This window comes from Amblyomma americanum, chromosome 2 (assembly GCF_052857255.1).
Source record: "Amblyomma americanum isolate KBUSLIRL-KWMA chromosome 2, ASM5285725v1, whole genome shotgun sequence".
Classification (NCBI taxonomy): domain Eukaryota; kingdom Metazoa; phylum Arthropoda; class Arachnida; order Ixodida; family Ixodidae; genus Amblyomma; species Amblyomma americanum.
This window is the reverse complement of record NC_135498.1, coordinates 21428013-21449272: the sequence shown is the minus strand read 5'-3', so window position 1 is coordinate 21449272 and position 21260 is coordinate 21428013. Positions and strand designations below refer to the sequence as shown.

At 43.5% G+C, this 21260-nt stretch overlaps 1 protein-coding gene across 5 annotated transcripts in view; it reads right to left on the bottom strand.

Annotated features, from left to right (window-relative positions):
* The window catches only part of Camta (Calmodulin-binding transcription activator), a 388479-nt gene that overhangs the window by 7078 nt on the left and 360141 nt on the right, over positions 1 to 21260 (bottom strand). For 3 of the 5 annotated variants that reach the window (XM_077653404.1, XM_077653405.1, XM_077653408.1), the window contains 12 exons: positions 19827 to 19930; positions 18421 to 18693; positions 15914 to 16107; positions 14638 to 14936; positions 14129 to 14218; positions 11893 to 12256; positions 10637 to 10818; positions 8389 to 8534; positions 6085 to 6290; positions 4073 to 4147; positions 1759 to 1789; positions 633 to 753 (listed from right to left, as the gene is read on the bottom strand). In XM_077653404.1, the coding sequence (XP_077509530.1) occupies positions 652 to 753; positions 1759 to 1789; positions 4073 to 4147; positions 6085 to 6290; positions 8389 to 8534; positions 10637 to 10818; positions 11893 to 12256; positions 14129 to 14218; positions 14638 to 14936; positions 15914 to 16107; positions 18421 to 18693; positions 19827 to 19930 (2066 nt within the window). In that variant the 3' untranslated portion in view covers positions 633 to 651. The remainder of the gene's footprint in view (positions 1 to 632; positions 754 to 1758; positions 1790 to 4072; positions 4148 to 6084; positions 6291 to 8388; positions 8535 to 10636; positions 10819 to 11892; positions 12257 to 14128; positions 14219 to 14637; positions 14937 to 15913; positions 16108 to 18420; positions 18694 to 19826; positions 19931 to 21260) is intronic. The other 2 variants (XM_077653406.1, XM_077653407.1) reach the window with 1 other exon arrangement.

Below are 21260 nucleotides of genomic sequence, written 5' to 3'. Positions count from 1 at the left end.
TTCATGATTCATAACAGTGCTTGTTTTGTCTGGTCTCTCATTTGTCTGTGTTTGCTGTGTTCTTGTGAGTCATAAATATACACCAACTTGCCCAACCTTCTTCATTCATGCCCTGCACTCAGCATAGCTATGACAGCTACAAACAGGTGGCTCCATAGGTACTTCATCAGCGTCATTTGCTGATGAGCATGGCATGAGCACTTCACCTAGATGTGCTGTCAAGTGATGCCTAAGCAGGGAAAATGAACTTCAGAGGAGGTGAGAACAGCAAACATTTAACAATAAAACTAACGGCCAACAGTGAGCAATAAGCAAGCTATGCAATGGATTTTTTTCAAAGCTCATTGTGCATTAATTTATGACAGCTATTCCTGAACATAATATTTGCCTGCTTCACAGTATAGCTGAAATGGGGAAGTTCATTCAATTACTATTAGGGTATACCTTTACTGAAACAATAACACTCAGAGAAATAAAAAAAACATCTTGCAGATGTCACAGTGCATTATTGTCTTGCAAAGAATGAAGCAGTTCTACATAAGAGGACAGCCCTCTAGGCTGCGTTCAAAATCGACATGCTTAGCTTTCATCAGCAATAAGTTATACAGCTGGCTTTAGCTGAATGGCCTTACCTTTCAAGCCTCCTTGAAGCTAGAAGGCAGTTCCTGGGATTTTGTGGGCAGCCGTGGCGGTGCCGGTACGACCACTGCTGGCCTCTCTCTTTCGGCAGCTAAGGCACGCTCTCTCTGCAATCTGGAAGGGCAGCAGAAGCAATGACGGGTGCAGTGCTCTAAAATCTCCTCAAAAGCAGCACAATCCAAGCTGCATGTTGTGGCACCCTCAGCATTTGAGCATCTGATACAAGTGAGGGGGAAAGGTATACATGACGAGGCTAACAAGGTGCAGCTACGTTTAAGCAAGTACACAGGGTGATCTTTTTTTTTTCTAATACAATTTTATTTTGCTGAAGAAACTGTAAGAATCACATAACTGGAGTTGCACTGCTTAAGCACTGTTAAATATAATGTAGAAAATACTCGTGAAGATAGCCGCCAGTCACATTCACACAGTGAGATATAGTGATGACCTTCCTTAATCTGAAGTATATGAGAGGCAGCTGCATCTAGGTTGGTCTTACTCTCTCAGAATTTTGTTTACCCCTTTCCTGTCTTTCTTGTCCAGAAACATACAAGACATTGTCAGCCTCTTGTCACGATGTGAGAGTCAATATTACCCAATGACGTCATTCCAAAGTATATGACTGATACATAGGGTCTGCTTCCTCAGTGCACCAGTTCTGTTTAATGCTGGAGAATCACATTTAAATCCTTCTTCTCAGATACTGTAAACAGCCATATTTATTTTTTAATTGTTATGTAATTAAGTGGGCTGCTGCCTTGAAATAACAGCGCTCTGATAGAGTGAATCATTTTGCTACAGCTTAATTTGCCTCTATAAGCTTGCCGCTAAATATGTTGTAACAAACCGCTGGCACTATCCAATGTGTTCTGCTCACAACGCATTTTTGCACCATGTATGTCCTTAGAGAAAAAATGCACAGACACATATGCACAACATTCATAAAGCAGCTATCAGTTAGGTACATACATTTATATGTATGCAACTATAACAAAAAGTTAAATGTTTGAGATACAAAATAGAAAATGGATGTATGCAGACATAAAAAAAAGAACAGGAAGTGGTGCAAGTGGACAAAGAAAATGGAATCGTACAGACAGGAGTGAACAAACCACTCACCACTTTCCCATGTAAAAACTCCCACATGCTGCTTTTTGTGCAAAAGTTTGAGGAAAAGAGAGGCTGTCAGCATACTAAGTAAGCACAGAGATAGAATGCAGGAAACGGTAATGGAAAAAGGATAGCAAGCACAATAATTGCACTACAAAATCCTCAAAAGGCCCCAGAAAGGGGCTCTCAGTAAAGTTGCGATATATCTGTGATGTTCAGAGATGCCGTTTCATAATTATCCCCCCAGCAAGAATTATTTTAATGCGTTTTGTGGAAGCTGAGTTATATGCAGACAAAATTTGAACTTCTGCGTCTTCGCGCCTGTCCCTTTCTAGCACGCCAAAACGGCGGTGCTCCTCCGCCGGCCCCACTCCCTCGGCCCCTCCTCTACCTCCGCTGGCTGCGGCGCGCGCAGAGTGGCCGCGGCCATGGTAGCATGTGACATCTGAAAGAATTTGGCGCTGTGAACCAATGATAACCTCCGGCTGCTGATGTCACTTGCACGATGTGACGTCGTATGCCAGGTTTCGTGCGAAAGCCCGGCACCGCGCATCACCGCGAGGTGCGAAAGCGGGAATCTTAAAGAATGTGTTGTAAATTTCCCGCTTGCTTTTGAGGTTTCATAGGTGGCATTAACACTCGGTGGCCTGTACTCTACACAGTGCAAGCATGTTAAAGCCAAGCTCAAACACCCCTTTCTGTGGCCCTTTAAACTGCACACGTGAAACAGTGCACGAATGTCATCAAGCAAAATATGGATGATTTCATGAAACCATTTTCATTTGCATGCATCTGTGTTACATCTGCACACTCCGTCACCTCATTTGTAGCATCAATGCTTTGTTCAAGGCTAGACTGATATCCCAGTTGTATGCATAAGATAAAACATTGCACTGCAGCCCCATTCCAATCCCCCTCCTCCCCACCATCACAGTTAGCAATAACAAACCTGCAAATTGCTGGACAGAAAAAAATTAAGACATTGTAACTAACTTCTTCTGGAAAAAAAGAAATTGGTGCATTCCACAGGGAAGCAAGAATACATGCAATCAACTAACACAGTGAGCTTTATTTCTCCTCCCTAGGTACAGTAGTTGTCAAAAGTTTGAAGCTCACTGGCAAGTGGCAGCAATGCTATCGACAGTGCTCACCAGTACAGAGGCTGTGCATGGTTTAGGGGGTTCATCCTCCTCGCTCTCAAATGACCTCAATATTAGTAAGAGCACAGGAGGTGGAGGGAATGGAACGCCTTCTTGCCGAGCACAACCTTGGTACTGCTGAGTGCCGCCGATCATGTCAACGCTGCTTGGTAGCACTCCTGCTCTGGCCATGGACACTATGGGCTACAAACTTTTGACAGAGGCAGTTCATCAGAGAAGACAGCCAGCATATGGGGATGACGAAAACTAGAAGCATGCAAGCCTGGTGCCGGCATCTCAGCTAGCGGACTTCTTGCTGCAAGAGCAACTGCTGTCATCTTTGGCAGAGTTTATATACTTCTGACAATAGGGAGCTAAGGAGCACTAAGACTTGTACTCTCAGGAGGTATAGGAAAAGGCAGAAAGAGTTGCGGAAGCGATAGAGGTTTCACCTAAAAGGACTGCTGTAGGTGAAACAGTCAGGTGCCCAATGCTTTTCTTTCTCCAGCAGCTTGAGGCACACCACTCACTCTTTCCCTGCTCTTTCCCATGGCAGCACATACCATATCACCTACCCAGTCTTCTACATGCTGTCCTAGACGCACAGCAGTACTGAGAAGGCGCTATGCCTGTCCGGTCTTTTATGTTCCTGTTTTTAGCGTGGTTCTTTTTTTTTCTTGCGGTGATTGCTCGATACCACGGATCCTAACTAACTGGCCCAAACAACCATGCTACCCTGGAGAACATAGTTTCCAAGTGCCTGAACCTGTCTTGTCAAGATAAAGCACAATGGGTTTTCTTGAACTTGTAACATTGTTTAGGGGCCCAGAAACACTTTTCTGAACATGGCTGCTGAACCCTCCCAATTGTTAATCTCTCGCCAAATAATATCTCAGGTTGAGGTTGTTGTTGGCTTAGCATCTGAGCCTAATGCTCTGTGTACAATGCAAGGCCAAAGCTTCCTCTCAAATCTGTTTTGCATACCCTGTATGTGTTTAAATCTCTGGCAGAGCCCTTGTAAACCTTGTTAAAGATGACCGTACTTGCCTTGATAAAGACAAGTCCACTAGTTTTAATGTTGATGCCAGACTGAATTCCTTATTTTGTTTACTCATTCTGGTTATTTACGTACAGCTTGCACCTCATAAGATGGAAGGCATATATGCTCCTTAGAATAGACTCACTTGTTTTTCGACTGTCTCATGAACTGCTGAATCTTCCTAGCGGCCTGGTGCTGACGCCGCTGGGAATATGTTCGTCTGCAACAAGAAGAGGATAACAGGGAATATAAAATACTGCTCTCTTCACCATGACCTTAACAAGTAAGTAAGCAAGCTGCAATTACCACTGCACCCAAAATCAAACCTAGTTCACTATAGTTTATTATGGAAGCTTTAAAACAAGACATATTTTGTGCAGAGCCTTTCAGTGCTGTTTCTAAAGAGCCACTGCTCTTGTAAGTTCTTCAGTTCTATACACTTGCACGTGAATTTTAACCACTTCATATGAAGAAAGTAAGGGATGAGACGTCACTGGCTTGTGGTCACTCCTGAATAAGCCTTCAAGTTGTGTAGCTATGTGAACATATATAGGTAGGGTCGCATTAAGGCTCACAGAGTACAATAAATTGCTCTAAACCTGGTGTGTATTTTTTGCCTGTTTTTGTTATCAAGAGTTTTAAAGTAGTTCTGTTTGCATAACTCATGCCAACGCCAATGTTGTTGTGTACACTTGAGATCATAATACCGAGCATGCTTCGGCAATCAAACTCCTCTCATGCCTTATCAAGAGAAGATCAGGAAGTACTTCATACATATCATAGCAAGTGCCACTGTTACACTTTCAGGTAAACTTAAGAAACCTTCATATACTCCATAAGGAGTGCGTGAGAGAATTTAGAATGCGGAATGTGCTTTGTATTATTTTGGCCTCAACTGTACATGCATACTTTTATATTGTTGCAATAGTTTTCTTCCATTTAAAAGTATTTCTCATGTGTTCTTTGTGCTAGGGCTGCCACTGTCTTTAGGGTGCCAGGGACTCCTCAAGCCATCATAGAGTGGTCCTGCCCTTGTCCCATTACACTGTATTGCTAAAAATGATATTCTTGAAGAGGAATGTTCAGTGTTGGTCCAAGCAGGCTGTCTGAATCTGCAAAATAACTGACAGCATGAAATGCCACTGCGGTGTGTTCCTTCTGAATACTTCTACATTCGTTAATGAAAAGTGGCAACAAACAACAATGCATCCAATTATTACTTAACATGGACTATAAGGTTACATGCATTCCAGCGCCCTTAAGTGTGTTTTTAAGCAAGATGTTTGGTATCTCCTATTAACCAGAACTTGCAGCCTGACCAAAGTTGATGCATTCACAATCCTTTTCGAGATGTGATCAGAATCGGGGAAAGCATGCTCTGATTGCTCACATTCATACAAGCCTAAAGCTTCACAGATTGAGCACAATCTTTGATTGTATTGGGTTGCAGCTTTGGCAAAGCCATCAGCAATTTGTGTTGTCTCCCTAATGTCTGGCATAATTAATGAGTGAGTTGAAGAATTGGTGCAGTAATGCACAAGGAATAGGCTGCTTTTTTCAGGTGAAGTCTTTTTTTTTTGACAATTTGTGCAGCCATTCCCTGCAGCAGAAAGGTGTTTTCTTTTTAGGCAACGGAAAAGTTTTAGAATCTTGAATCTGGCCTATAGATGCAGAGAAACACAAGAACCACCAAAGTACACAGAACGCAAACCCTAGGGGCATTAGCATTCTGTACATGCGCACTGGTGCCCGCTACTCCCCTATCCCCATAAAAGATACGGTCACACTACTAAATCTCTCTAATATAGTAAGTTTTAGAATAGGGCTATCCTACTGGTTAGGTGGATAGGGAATAGTGGGGCTCTAGTGCGCATGCGCGGAATGCTAACCCAAGGTGCTTTAATGTTCTGCACATATGCACTGGTGCCCGCTATTTCCGCATCTCCCTAACTGGTAAGGCTATCATATTCTAAAACTTCCTGGTGTCTGCAACCTGGTGTGTTTTAATGACCTCTTGAAGTTGAAGTGGTTTGTGAAGTGTTCTGGGTGAGACGCGCCGAAGTTTGTGCTCGATGAAAACGTGTTGATTACAGTGTTGACTGAAGGGAAGCGACGCTGCACTTGAGCAGTGTAGGGATGACACATGAAATGATGAACCTGAAAGCCGAGGTGGTGGGAGTTCCCTCCCGGCTCGAGAGGGAAGATGGCCGTCGGTCGTCGGAGTAACCTCTGTGGAAGAAGCCCTGCCCAGGGCTGCCTGTGGCTGCCTCCCCTTCTGGACTCTTCTTGAACCTCTTGTGCTGCTCGCACCAGCCGTGGAAGCTCTCAACAGCTGCCTTGGTCATCTGCTTGTAGTACATGTACTGTGAAAAGAATTAGCGAGAAGTGAGTTGAGTGCAGTGTAATGCTGTGTACTGTACAGTCATCCACACTCCTGTCTAGAACACTCGAACGGCACATCGGGGAGTGCACTTTCATCATTTACGAGTGACCTAGGGCTCGTAACCAGACATGGGGTGCATGCATAATCAGATGGATCGTGTTTAGCTCCTTACATCTTTTAATGTTAAATTGGGCCCACCAGAAAATGCACAACAGAGTGCACTGTTTGAGCGCTCTAGGCAGGTATATGAACAATTGTACAAATGGGCTCTTTTTTTTTGTGTGTGTGTGAAGCCTAATTAGGTCGATGCTTAAAGAAGGTCTTCTTATAATGTCTGCTTTGTAGCACATGATTTGATACAAAGCATTAAAAAAACCAGAAAGCAAGAGCAAGCATAATCTTACATGAAGGCTGAAGTTAGGCAGGAGTCAACCTGGCAACTTGTATAAATTCCCAAGTGGAACTTTATAAATCAAGTTATTATAGTTGTTCTCAAGGTACTAGTAGATTATTGGTAAGAATAGAATCTGCCTCAACAAATATTAAGAACCATATCAACCAGCAACAGCCAAGGCTCTAGAACATTCGTCACACTGGCATCATCCCACAGAACCTAGGCCTAGGTTTCACCTATGTTTTACGAGAATTTTGGTGAAGTCAATATTGTCGAAGGTTCGGGCATAACAATCGCCAAAACCACGATGTTCATTCACTAGATAAGCTATCAGGAATGGGGAATCTGCAATTCGGTAAAGGAATTGACAAATTATTTTTGCAATCCTAATTTTTTTAATCACAACAAGGAGCTTCCAGTCTAAAACGTGATGCTTCTGGAATGGTCTTTACTCTGGCGTTGTGGGATACACTGGTATCCCCCTCTCCCCTCGTCCCCTGCGCCAGCGGCGACCGTGACTTCTACGTGCGCGCTGGCCACCAGGAATGTGGAGAGAAGGCACACCTGCGACTCTGCTCATTTCCGCCCCAGCACTGACGTGACGCCACGGCAGCGCGCTGCCTACTGCGGAGAGGGTTGCATGCCTGAGCATGACGGCAACGATTTGCTGCTAAGGAGGCAATGCCCGACGGGATAAAAGCAGGAACTCGCGGCGGGAAATGCTCTCTCGCTGCTGGACCTGACCTGAGTGCCCCGAGGAACCCTTTCGCTGCCCGCCGGCCCCCGAACCCAACGCCGGTCGACGTCAACAACTTGGTGAGCTACTGAACATCTATTTTACGGATAGAACATTCTTCCGCAGTGTGCTTTGCTTTGCGTTAGGATAATAAACTATTTCCTAGCGTGCACTGCCTTTGCCTATTTCGTCCAAACCTGCCGTGGCTGCGACTCTGCGCCACGGGTTGGGGAAACGTGTTGCGTACTTGAATAATGCCTGCGTGTAGCTGGCACGGAAGCTCGCCTTCCCGGCCGGCTGGACGCAGAGTGACCCCATAGCGTTTGTGACAGTAATAGGTCAGTGTGACAGTGATTGCATTCCATTAAAACTGAGAAACAGAAGGAAAATACCAGCAGCAAAAACGTAATCTTTTGTCCGAAAATGTGATGTACTCAAGGCACATATACTGAGGTGTATATATATTGCCTGCATATGCTTTTTCTATGCCTACATCCATACAAGATGAAGAATGCACTGATATGCAGAATATCTGTTGTGAGGGCTGGTACTATATTGCCCATTTACATCAATGTGAAGGCAGTTCCACTTTTCAACAAAAACTTTATGTTAAAAGATGCACTTGAAGGAGTGAAATTGTTAATAAAATGAAACTGAGAGTAAAAAAAACACAATGTATTTACCAGCAGGTGAGTTACACCCGCAGTCACATGGTGAGAATGCATTGCTAGTACTAAAGTTACATTTCTTTGCTACAGGACATTGTTTTGCTGTGTTTTGCATGACGCTCTGCATCAATTTGGTGCTCTTTGTGAGATCGATTAATTTTATTACAGTTACCTTTTCATGCCTCCGTGAGTACACTGGGTGTATAGTCATACCTGCATTTTGTTGATGCATCACATGGAAACAAGCGTTGCAAGGGGAGTACCTTAGATCAGCACATACCTGCTTGTACCTTCGATAGTAGCTCTGGATGAGCACAGCAGCAGCCCTTTCCTTTTCTTGCTCTTCCTGACGCTTGCGTCCCTTGTATGAGCGGTATGCCTTCTGGATGATCTTTGCTGCCTCATATAACTCCCGCTGCTCCTTGTCTGAACAAAGGTTAGCAAAGTGGGATGACATGCATTAAAGACTGACCAGACAAGGCAATAAAAAGAATGGCGCAAGAATACTAAAAATAATATATATAGGCTTGGCACAGCATAAAGACAAGATTAGACTGGCTGGCCAGTGGGAAAATAAGCCAAAGCATTCTTGTAACTTTTTCTTTAAACCTGCTCGTTTACTATGCTGCTTTTTATAAAAAGTAATGCAGTAACAAAGATACAACCCAGTATTTTTTTCATTGTGGGTTAGTGGTTTTAGGAGGTGGCATTTTCAGATGAATTATGCCAGGGGAAGCATGACAGACATCGGGAACGATAAAAAACACACTGTCTACGACATAAACAAAACCTCTGTGGTTGTGCTGGAGGCGTTCAACCCCCACAAGCTACTTATGGCTATGCCTCTCAAAAATGCCACACATGGGAGTGTGCATTCATCGCAGGTAACTATACTGCATTGGTTTTACAGCTGTGGCCCCATGCTATTAAGCATGACGTTGTGGGTTCAATCCTGGCTGTGGCAGGCACATTTCAGTAGAGACGAGATGAGAAAACACTAGCCCATGCTTCCACTCTCAACCGGTAAAAACATCTGTGTACCAGGAATTAAATGCATGCAAAAGAACCTCACATGGCTGAAACTAATCCACAGCACTTCATTATAACAAACGTGACCTAGCTTGCAAAAATATATATAAACGTATTGCAAATTTCACAAAAAAAAACTTGACAAAAATTTGCGCTTTGCATGAATACTGCAATGTGTTTAAGCAGTTAAAGCTTACTGCTACCAGCACATGGCTTTATCATTCTGTTTGCCACACTGGGTGAGTTGTCAGGTGTATGGCTTTAAGATGCTGCGAAAGTGTCCTCAAAGATTCAAGATGACATGTGGGAAATTCTCTGCCATTCAGAACTTTTCACAAAGTGCACATCATCCAGAATGTTTCGGTCAGATTGCATAGACCACGCCTGATAGTCTTAGCCATTCTGACACCACAGACTGCAGTAAGCATGTGTCACTATCACTGTTGCTAAGCTTATTTTTGTTTAATGGCATAAGTTTACCCAAATAAACAGTTAGTTTCAAGAACCACGCAAGCTTGCCTGTTCTTTTCCTGGTCTAACCATCTGCCACTGCTGCCATGCGAAAATTTGGACAGGAAAATAAATACCTTATGATGCTGTGAGTAATCAGGCTTCAACAGTGACCAGAAAATTCACATGTTCCAAAATACTGAGCAATTTACTGCATGCATACATAGTTTAGGTGCCACTCTAAGCAAAAATTAATTCAAGAAGCACAATACTGTGGCTGCAGCTGGTACAAAAAGAAATTGCCAATACAGCTGTTGTTTCATTCATGGTGACTTCTAATCGCAGAGTTGGAGCACTTCTGGAGCAACGTTTCCTGCTCTTTTCGGAGCAACTGTATTCCAAACGCAGATCTGAGGCACGGATCGCGTCTTCCAATCGTAGACAGGAAGCGGTTGCCGAGCCGAGAATGCTCCGTGGAGCAGTCGGAACTGCTCCGCCGAAATCGGCGGATCCGACCGGAAGTTTGCGTGACGTTCTTTTTCAGCGGCGATAGCGGCGCCCTACATGCTCTGGCCTGCATGCTCTGGCCAGAGCAAGTGTACTCCAATCGCAATTTCGGGTGGGGCGCTCTGCGCCAGATTCAGGCGCTCTGTAACAGAGCGTGCAGACCACTCCGGGCCTGCGATTGGAATTCACCATCAGTCATACCTTTTATACAACGGCATGATAGACTGCATGGCCAAAAGTAAGAGCTTATATAACAAGGGGAGGCACAGCCTTGGCTTTTTCCAAAGTATTCAGAATACTTTATGAGTGATCACAGCAGACATCATAGGCTGTAGCAAGGCTCCGAAGGCATTCCTTATGACTCTAAGCAGTGTGGTAGGAATATTTGTTCCCATTTTCTACACCTTCTGAGTACAGCTAACAATGCAGCAGCCAAATGCACAGACAAAAAATACTGCTCTAGTCACATGCAAAGTGACCCGAGTACTTTTAACAGGCTGCACATTGTTGCACTTGCATCTGCACTGCCACCTTTGTCCCACCTGAAAGAGTGAGGTTGGAGAAATCTCTCTCCATGATTTTTCCAGAAGCTTTGAAGAACTCGCAGAAGTCTGCAGTGGTTGGTGGAGGTGAAGGTGATTCTAGTGTGAAACTTCCAGGACTCTGCAGGCATGATGATGAGGCGGGGCTCAAAGATGATGACGGAGTTCCTGCTTCACAGTACCTGCACAAAGTGAATGGCGAGTGCATAGATTTTAGAAGATCGCAAACAATACGTTAATACCCCGCTTCTGAAGCAAAATGGATATACTAGTATCAAGTCCAATAATAATTTAAAAGAACTGCCGAGATGAAGTAGTCGGGTAAAAACAATGCACAAACAAGACAGCCATAGCGGTGTCTGTCATACATGTAAACGTGCACCAAATAAATGATTTCAACAAATTCTTACTGTGCCTTAGACTTTTTAATTTGATACAGGTATGTGAAAGCTAAAGTTTTAAACTAGATAAACTGCTCCATTTCTCCCTCCCTGTCTTTCTTTTTCCACATGCAAAAATGCACTTCACGCACTGTACTAAAGGCAATACACCAACAAAGACAGAATCTGCTGTACCTGCTTAACTTTTATGCCTTAATTATCAATGAGATGCATCCAGGTTGTTCACCTAAAGCTTATAGCACCCACTTCTGGCCAATGCCAAGAACAGAAAGTGCCCCAACAAAAATGAATCACTGCAACCATGAGAATGGCCTACACTGTCGCAAAAAATGTCACTCAACGCAAGTCTTTTGTGCCAGATTTCATAGCGCTCATTGGAAAACAGAGCAAATGTTAGGTTTTATAACCTGATAAGTAGCCCAACAGTGCGGTGCTTTGCTTCCTTGCCAACAAATGGCAAGGTGCGGATATGAGACGGCACCTGCGTGTGTGTGTAATATTTTTCTCTCTTAGCGCCAGTGCTGCAGCATGTGTGCGACATCATGAGCAAGTGATAGCCACAGTAAATGTATCACTCGGCAAAGTTCCAGACCTATAGGTGTCAATAGCTACACGTTCTGGTACTCAAATTTGCTCAGACTCGAAAACATAAGAAGCACTATCTGAAACTCCTGATACTGAAAAAATATGAGTCCCCACTCCTCTGATGAAAGAGCATACCAGTTTTAAAGCAGTAATAAAGCATGCATTTATGATTTTTATGAACACTTTTACGGCACATTTCTCCCATATGGCCAAGTTTTCACAACAGATATTTTGCCACACCAGGCTTAGTGCTTGAGTGGGTGCATTTACCTGTAGTTGTAGTCACTGAATTCAAAGTTGAAGTCATCGCTGAGAAGAGGCGGTGGTGGATCATCAACGGGGCAGATGGATGTTGCCAAACCAGGGCTGTGTGGACCGCCAGCTGTTTCGGGTGACGACAGCAGCAGGAAGAGACCCTCAGCCTCCATAGAGTCATCCTCCTCATCATCCAGTGTGCGCGGTGATGCCTTTATACGCTCCGGCAAAGCCGCGATTATCTGCTCGGCCAGCGTCAACACCCGACTGTCTGCTGGCACATGTGTTGTCGCGTCTGCTGCTGCTGCCGATACTGAAGAGCCAAGGTCACAGCCCATGCTGCCATGGCTTTCTCGTCGCCGGCCCAGAGGGCTAGCTCCTGTGTGAGGCATTCAGAACTATGAGCACCATGGGCTTACTGTTCCCTGTTACAGGCAGCAGCGAAGCTAGCACTACCACAATAAATGGATGCCACCTAATTAGCTGTGTGGCAGAACTCTGAGCGCCATGGGCTTACTGTGCTAATTAGCTGTGTGGCAATGCATCATACCCTTAATAGTGCAATGCTTTTCTAGTGCTATTACTTTTCATGTTTGGATTACAGAGCTCTTTTCATTAAAGGCCATGTGACAAAGTACCACCATTTTGAGAAACATGACAAAAACCCAATGTAAGAAACCAAGAAGAATGTGATTCAGGCACGGTCCCAGGAATATAAATTCTTACAGAATACTTACAAGTGACGTTTTCAAAAAATTCTTCCGGCACAATGGTTTGGCAGAAAGCACTCCCAACCAGCCATACAACATTCATTTCTTCGCGTCCTACTTTACATCTGTTTTACAAACAGTCATAATGAGACCCAATTTTTTGGAGAATACCGTTGCCACATTGAGATTTAAAACTTCAGTTCATTATTATTTTACAAAGCTAAGATCCAAGTACCTTTGGTGCCTTTGTTCCTTCATCAAAAAGAACTATACTCCGTTTCATACACAGCACCAATGCCAATTTAAGCTAACACACCTGTCAGTGCAAGGTAAGTCCGCGGCGAAAAATAGTAGTTTGCCAGACAAACAAAGTGAATACAGACACATTTTGTTTCAAAACATGTCAGGTACCGTGACTGGCAACCTCCTGCACTTTGTTTCACCTCTTGCCACATTTTCGTCCAGCAACTCACCGATACTTCGAGAAGTAAGAGTCATATTTGGCGATATGATATGCGGCTGGTAGGGCGAATCGCTCTGACTCCATATGTGCCAAAAAGTAGTGCACACTTAGAGAAAACTATAGTCAGAGGACCCAAACGCTGAGCGTCTCGCAGCTTCGACCGTGGTTTTCAATGCTAGCTCGTTGTTTTCTTCCAAATACTCACCAAGGCTTTGAGGGGAACGAACGATACATGGCGGAGTAATTTCGTTCCGCGGATGCACTACTTCTGCAGCCTCCACTGTGTTGCCTGCTATGTTTGAAATAGAGTATAGTAATCTGCAGGTTAGAGGTTAAAGCTCATGCTACTAATGCCTTAACCCTTTATTTCATACATTCTTATGTATTTATGCAGATATTCTTTCACACACACTTATATTCTTTCTTTCAGATGTTCAAAATAAGGCATATGCACTGACTACTGTGAAGAGGCCCTAAAGCAACTTCCATCCATGCTGCCATTTTATTTTTTCTCCAAGACTTTCCTCCTGGTCTTATATTTGCTAGTGTGCTGGAAAATGCAGGGTCCGGACTGACTTGTATGATGCTCATGATTATATATGCTGCATCATTATAGTGATTTTATTGTGTCTTGATTCTGTACATTGTGACCTTCTTTATCTTCTTTTTAGGCAATGCACTTGCAAAGGAATTCTCCTCTCATGCAACAATACAGGCCAATGATGACATTCTACTTTCTGTCTACTTTCAGTCAAGACAGAAGCCATCCCTAAGCAACAGAAGAAATTAATTATTGCAGGAGGATGAAAGAAATATAAAAAAAATGACAAGCCATTTAAAAGATGATCCTCATGCTTTGGCTCTGATTCCAGCAATAGTGCTCTGTTCTACGACACACACAAAGCAGCATGCTGCTCAGCCTTTACCAGGGGCTGCAGTGAGATACCACCGCCATAAAGAGACACAGTGAGACAAGCACGAAATGAAATGACACCAGCTATATCAGCTCAAAAGGCATGAGTTAGCACCAGCTATATCAGCTCAAAAGGCATGAGTTAGAACTATCAACAGTACCCACCTGAAGACCGGACAGGATTCTGCATTTCTATTTCCTCATCTGAGACACCGACGACGTCAATAAATGGGCTTTCACTGCTTCCTTGTGCATCTAAAAGGATGAAAAGGAGAAAAAAAAAAGAATCATAAACAAAACAAAGTTGCTCATTTTTAAGTCCTAAACAGGCTCACAGTACAAGTATACAAACTCACCCATTTAATTTTTGTTGTTTCTAAAGCTAAGGAACACCTTGAGTAACTACAATATTTATATTGCTGCTACACCAAAAATTTGAAACGTGGTGCAGCTCTGCTGCCAAGGTTGACACATAAGTGTCTACACATGTACCATCCTAAAGAAGCGTGAGAAGTGCAATTATAAAGTGGCTTCCACATCGAAGCATAACATTGTAGCTTTACATAGCCTGGTAGAGAATTTTTTTGATAAACTTCAAATGATGCCAGCTGCAAGAAGTAATACGACATGAGCAACAATCTATTAACGTGTTAAACATATGAATAGAAACATACCCGGCTCAAGAACAACATTGCCGAGGTCCAGCTTGGAGACGAGTCTCGAAGAAAGCAGCATTGACGAAGGCAGTGACGAAGACCCTTCACACATGCCACTGTCTACAGAGGAGCGCTTGGAAGATTCAGCATCATTGGATGAACTGCCACTCATGTTGCCATCAGCTGATGCTCGCTTAGTCAGCCGGCCATGTGAGGATGTCGACGCGCTCTTTGAGCTCCGTGAATGCTGCTGCTGCTGCTGCTGTTGTGGCTGCTGTTGTTGATGCTGCTGCTGCTGTAGTAACTGGCAGTGAGGACTGAAAAAGAAAGAAAAACAATAGTCTAAATGCAACAAAATTAAACCGAGAGAAAAAGAAGCGAAAGCATATCCTTTCTGTCCTCTGTTCTTGCATTGCCACATCACAGCCTGTGTTTTGCCTTGCACGCAAATGAAAAATTAGAAAACAAACACAAATTTTTTTTTCTTCAGGTTTGGATATGCATGGGAGTGATGTGCTTCAAGAGAGAGGACACCTGATTGTAGGAGCCGGTTTTGCAATGATGACGTTTTTGCACAAGTACAGCCAAACAGATATATGATCCAAACAGACGCATGCTTTGTAGTTGGAACCCTGCACGTTCTGTCAGATCTCACTTTTTCTGGTCTGCACAGCCCTATTTGAGTGCTTCAGCCATGTGTTTTGAGAAACTGTTCAATAAGAATAAGGTATAATAACCACAATAAAACACTGATGGGCACAATAAAAGATGGACAGACAAAGACCAGAAAGATGTTCATATTTAAGATTTTTTATGAAAGTTCCTGCATGCACTTTTGAAGGCAAGCACATTGCACAACAAAAGAGTATATGAAATGTTAAAAAAAGACGCCTTTCATTAATGTTGCTATTTTTGAGCGTGCAAGACTTTCATTCTTCCTGAGGCACTGTAAGCAGGTTGCAATGTATACGAATGTAGCAGATGTTGCTAGCTACTGCTCTGCCAGTCGTGCATTATATTCAGCCTTTTCTTTACCTTTTCTAATAATGCACTCGTGAATGCTCCCTTTGCCTCTTCTCTCATACAAGGAAAGTGGCCCACGATTAAAACAGAAGCTACTGTATGCAACCGATCTAGAGGCCATAAGGGTGATCATGGGTTTGAAAGAAACACAGGAAAAGGCCAACAGAGGATTTAAGGGTGTTTTGGTGATGAAATGGAAAGCTCTGAAAGTTGGCGCCAATGGTTAGTATGACTAGAGGTATTTGTTGCTTCCTCTGATTTTCATGCATACCTGGTGGCAGAGCCTTGTGAGAGTTGCTGTTTGGTGACCGCTTGCTCCAGCTCCTCGGCAAGACTGGCATTCCCACTGTCCCGAGCAATTGCGGTGGCGGTCTGGCCGTCCGCATTGCAGACCTTGGCAGCTGAGGCATTCCACTGAAGCAGCAGCAAGGCCACCTCCCGTTGCCCTCGGGCACACGCCCAGTGCTGCAGTGGTGGAAAAGAACACGCACAATGACAAGTGGTATTATAAGCCTGTTAGATATCTTCGACATTGTTATTGCGCTACTCAAGATTTACACAGACAAGAACGACACATACAGTTAGATATATTTACTTATGGCTTCTCATGGCTGCAAGACGCAATTCCTCTTTGAGCATCACTTATTTCTGGATGCCAAGGTGCTTGCATAGTACAATTATTTGAGACCAGCTACTTAAGTAAGTCAGCAAAATGTTTCATCTATAATTGAGAGCTTTGAAAGTGTGAGTTCTTGAAAGCAGAGGCATTAGGAAGTAAGAAAAAAAAAAGGCTGCCAAAGACAGGCAAAGGCAATAAGGTAACAGCTAATGAATCAATTTTTGCTGCATATTAATGTTAGCAAATGCCACAGATCATTATAAATTTTTTCACAACACTCGCTTGGAGTAATAGTCGAAAGATATCAATTAGTTGTGTTCTGAGCTTAATAATATTACTACAGCAAAACGTGAATGAAAGGGGAAAGGACGAAGGCTAGAGAGAGGCTGGAAGTTGCTACCTTCCCTTACATTATGATGAAGTCAGACGTACATCCTTAACACGCTACTCTGTGAGAGTAAAACAAATGGCTGTAGGGTGCTCTGTGACAAAGTGAAGCGGTGAAACAGGCTACAAAGAGCAAGCGTGTGCTAATATGCACATTCCCTCCCATCTCACCAGCTCACTTCCTCTAATCTGCTCCCTCTCCCAATTGCCACATCACCCTCCTCTGGGTTCCAGCACACTGCGGACACCCGGGCAAAGCAGCCGCCCACGAGCAAGCCTGAGCTCTCAATCTACTGGGCAGTGGATGGCGTGCTCTTGTTCCGCAGTGCGAGGGTCCGCCTTCTCACCTATTACAACATTATTATGCATTATAGGAACTCCCGCCAAACCTACCCCCCTCCTCACCCTTCCCTGACCAAAAAACAGAGCAGGTGGTATGGCGTCGACTACAAACTGCCATCATGCCATTCCTTTTCATACTCTCCCTCATGCAAAGAGGGGAAAAATACCTAATATGTCACTTATGCCCAAGCACCAGAGCAGATTTTAAACACACCTATCAAACTTGCCCAAACAAGCCAAAACCTCTCTTCCCATCACTCCATCACAGGAGTGATGGGAAGCTGCTCTGGGCAGCTTACAACCGGAGCTACAGCTTTGCATCATGGGCTGGGCCTTGAAGGTCTCCGCGGTCCAACAGTGCCCGGTCATTTAGAGTGGCCCGAGGGCCCACCGCCATCCTGTTTATCCCTCTCCCCACTTCACCCACTCTCATTTGATTTACTGAAGTGGATCCAATAAAGTTTTTACCAACCAACCAGCTTGCTTTGTCATATGTGCTGTACAGGCACAATGCTTGTGCGAGACTGTTAAAAATTTTTTCCGGATGTGCATACAAGAACTGACCGAAAGATAGAAGTACACAAAGGTGCTGCTGAAAAACCGGAAACAGCTAAGCTTCAGGCTTCAAAAAGCTTGCTGATGACCTATGCATCTGGAAGCAATGAAGGAAAGTAAGAACTCAGGAGCAATATGAAAGCATAGGCTATGGAAACGTGCCAGGGACAATGATGCCCCAAATAGCTGGACTCTATTCTCCACAGAAGGAAACTTTCACGAACCACAATGCTCAAAATGTTGGTGCAAATGCTACATCTCACTGAAGCCTCGCTAGGAAACATACACGGCGAAACTGAGTGAACATTTGTATCAAAGATGGCAGCGCTTCCTTGCCAACATAAGAACTTATCCTGAGAGCTAATGAATTGTATCAAACATGAAACTCCCTCCTGGCCATTGGTTTCATACCACACTGCTGAGCAACTTAAGATTTGGAGGTCCATGGGCCATCATGTCACCTGTGTCAAGGGTAGAATGGGCTGCTCAAAAGTAGCAGAGTGCCAGCAATAGCTGGTGTCATGTCTCATAGATGATGCTTCTGTTACCTATCCTCTAGAGCCTGACTGCAGGTGATGCTAAGATTTTGAGGCACAGAAAGATTGAAGCCCTGTGTACAGTATAGCAAACAGTACAGTACTGCACTGCAGTACAGTACATAACTGAACTACAGCATGATTGATGTTACAGTACTATATCGAAGTACAACAAGATCCAAGTTACAGTACTGCACTGAAATACAATATGATTGACGTTTCACTACAGCACTGAGGTAGAGAATATATAATTGAAGTCACTGTATTGTATCTCAGAACAGTATGATCAAAATACGGTACAGTCGAAGTCCGTAAAAAAAAAAAAGAATTCTAACGCACCAAGGGAGTGCACTGTGCAGCATCCCTGGCGAGCGCGTCCACCTCGGCGTCCAGCGTGGCCGATGGGCTCTGGAGGCGCCAGCGTAGCAGACAGCGTGCCAGGCGAGAGAAGCCCAGAGCAGCGGCCAGATGCAGCAGGCTGAGGTCTGGCCGTGTCAGGGCACGTACGGGCGAGCTGTCACCGCCACTGCGCGGCAGCCACGCGCCCCAGCGAAGCTCCTGGCACAGCGACACAAGGCGCTCCTCAAATGGACGCTGCCGGTCCGCGAAACCCTGCATGAACGCAAGAAACAAGGTCTCTTCTAGCTCTGCACCGACCAGACCTGACGAGATGGGTACCTTGCTAGACATCATTTCTGACTGAAACTAAAAACTGACATTATTGCTGCTTGTTACTCATCACTGCAGAGAATCCTGATTGACAAACACTGATGACAGTTACGACCAAGTTAAGAAAGAAAAGGACCACGGGTAGAAAGACTAGAAGCAATATGTGTCCCAAATAATTATACCCTTGGCCTTCAAGCTCATATTCTGTGCATTTCACAAGTGAATAGGGCATTATATGTGACATGAATGAAGGTTCAAAAATATACTGTTTTATATTTCTTGTATGACACTCAAGTGGCCTTCTTGCTGGTAAACCAGCATGCAGAGGATCATTTTCCATTTGCTAATTGCCTAAACAATTAATTTGAATTGAGTAATCAACTTCTGAACCAAAGAAAAATACAATTAGAGAAGGAAAGAACTAGAAGGTTAATAAGCATTCCTCGAATCAAATGAAAACTAAATTCAAGTTTTTATTCATTAATACCAAATGAGGTTTTGGTTACTTTCTTTTACAGTAAAGTAACATGGAAAGTTCTAGTTAGCAAGCTCGTACATGGCCAAGAACACCAAACTGCATAGTTTCTTAAAATTTAGCCTTACTCTGAATCAAGTGCTTTTTTTCATACATCAAACTGAACACACAAAAACTTGCAGCTACAGGACAACATGCCAGCAGCCACTAAACATGTGTCATCGGGTGTGAGAATTTTAAAGCAGCTGCGAAACATCACTGCATGAGTTCAATTCTTGTGAAGTGTACCATTCCCTTCTAAAGCTTGGAGGTTGTGCGGAACATCTTGTATTTAAACTTTTGCTAACTAGTCTACATGATGCTGTAAGGGATGTGGCTTCATTTAAAGTGGAACGAAGTAATGAACCCGGAATGGTAATGCTGTGCCATTCTCTTTTTTGTACAGTATTTCTTTTCGTTCGTTACATTTACAAAATTAAAAGCGCACAGAACTCAAAGAATGCGGCTAATCAGAGAGCAAGACACTGAGTGCCCACCTTACTGAATCCGTAAGCTAACGGACTAAACATTTATAACAAATACGAAAAAACACAGCACTCGCCTGGGCCAGGACACCTGGAAAAAGTGTGCTGCCTTTGTTTCCCAAGGAAAGCCTGGCTTCGACCATTTCCAGCCTCTCCAACAGTGAGAATTTGAGAGTGCCCTCTGGAAAAAGAGGAAATGGTGAAAATTCACACTATGTTTGTTTGTCAATCCAACAACCAGATCAGTGAGCTGGCAGGCAGCACCAAAGTTTGTACAAAGGCCAAGAAAATCTGTCGGTGCTTGAGGAAGATTAATTACGTCTGGATTATGTATGTTTCCTCACTAATGTCCAAGTTAACTTGTATGAGCTGATTATAGAGGCAACCAACAGTGCAGTATGTTTTCTTTTTTTGTTTGCTAAGCTGCTAAATTTGTAAGCTTCTAAGTTTATTCTGCACCGCAGCATTCATACTAAAGTTGTGCATATGTACACAATATAAAAAAAGACCTTTTTTGTGAGCACTCCGTCTTTTTTGGTCATAAGGTAGGAAACCTTGTGAATGACTTGGAAATGATAGCACTGATTAACTTGCACATAAGGATTATTATGTACTACTTTATTGAGAGGAATATTAGTTTATTACTGGCTAGCACTTTGGTTCCTAGCGAGGACACTGCATGTTGCTCAAAGTTAAGCTCAACTCCTCTGCAGCATTTGGTTAGGCACTGAAGAAAATAACATTAACCTTTAGTCTTTGTACAGCAGTTCAGGTGTCGCGTATATAGTATTCAGCGAAATCATTCAAAGCATACAAAACAAGAGCAAGCAAGATATCACAGCTGTCAAGTGTACCTTCCCTTTTTTTAAAGTATTTATTATTCGAAGCATTACGAACAGTAAAAAGCCACCAAAGTTAGGTGCATATGCGTTCTGATTTACCATTTTCACAAAATAGCCTAATTATCAAGGTATTGGTTGAAAGAGCCATAGCAAAAATCTTTTCAAAAAACATGCAGAGTGGCATAATGGGGTGCAAATACTATTGTGCTATTACTTCTTAGAGGTCTACCAACTTGCTTTTGAAGCTATTAAAGGCATTAAGAATACAGTTGCCCTGGCCCTTACTTTTAACACTACTGCAAATTACACATATCCTCCTCTTGCAGAAAATTATACATTGCAAAAGCCACAACAACTGACACTCTGCTGCAAGCACAAAAGCCCCATAAGTAAGCAGTCCAGTTAGACTGCCCCCAACAAACAAATTTTGTCTTTGCTCCTCTATCAAGCCCTAGTTTAAACACATACAAAAGGCTATCCATACAAAAGCAGCAGTTAGCACTGCATACCATTACTTCCTATGCAGCTGAGGAGCCAGATCTGCTTAGGAGGCAGGCAGTGGTGCCGCCTATTGTGCTCCATGTGAACTGCTATCTGTAAAAGGTCTACATTGTATAAAATTTCTTGTGCTACGGTATAAACTGTATATAAAGCTGTGAAGAGCACTGC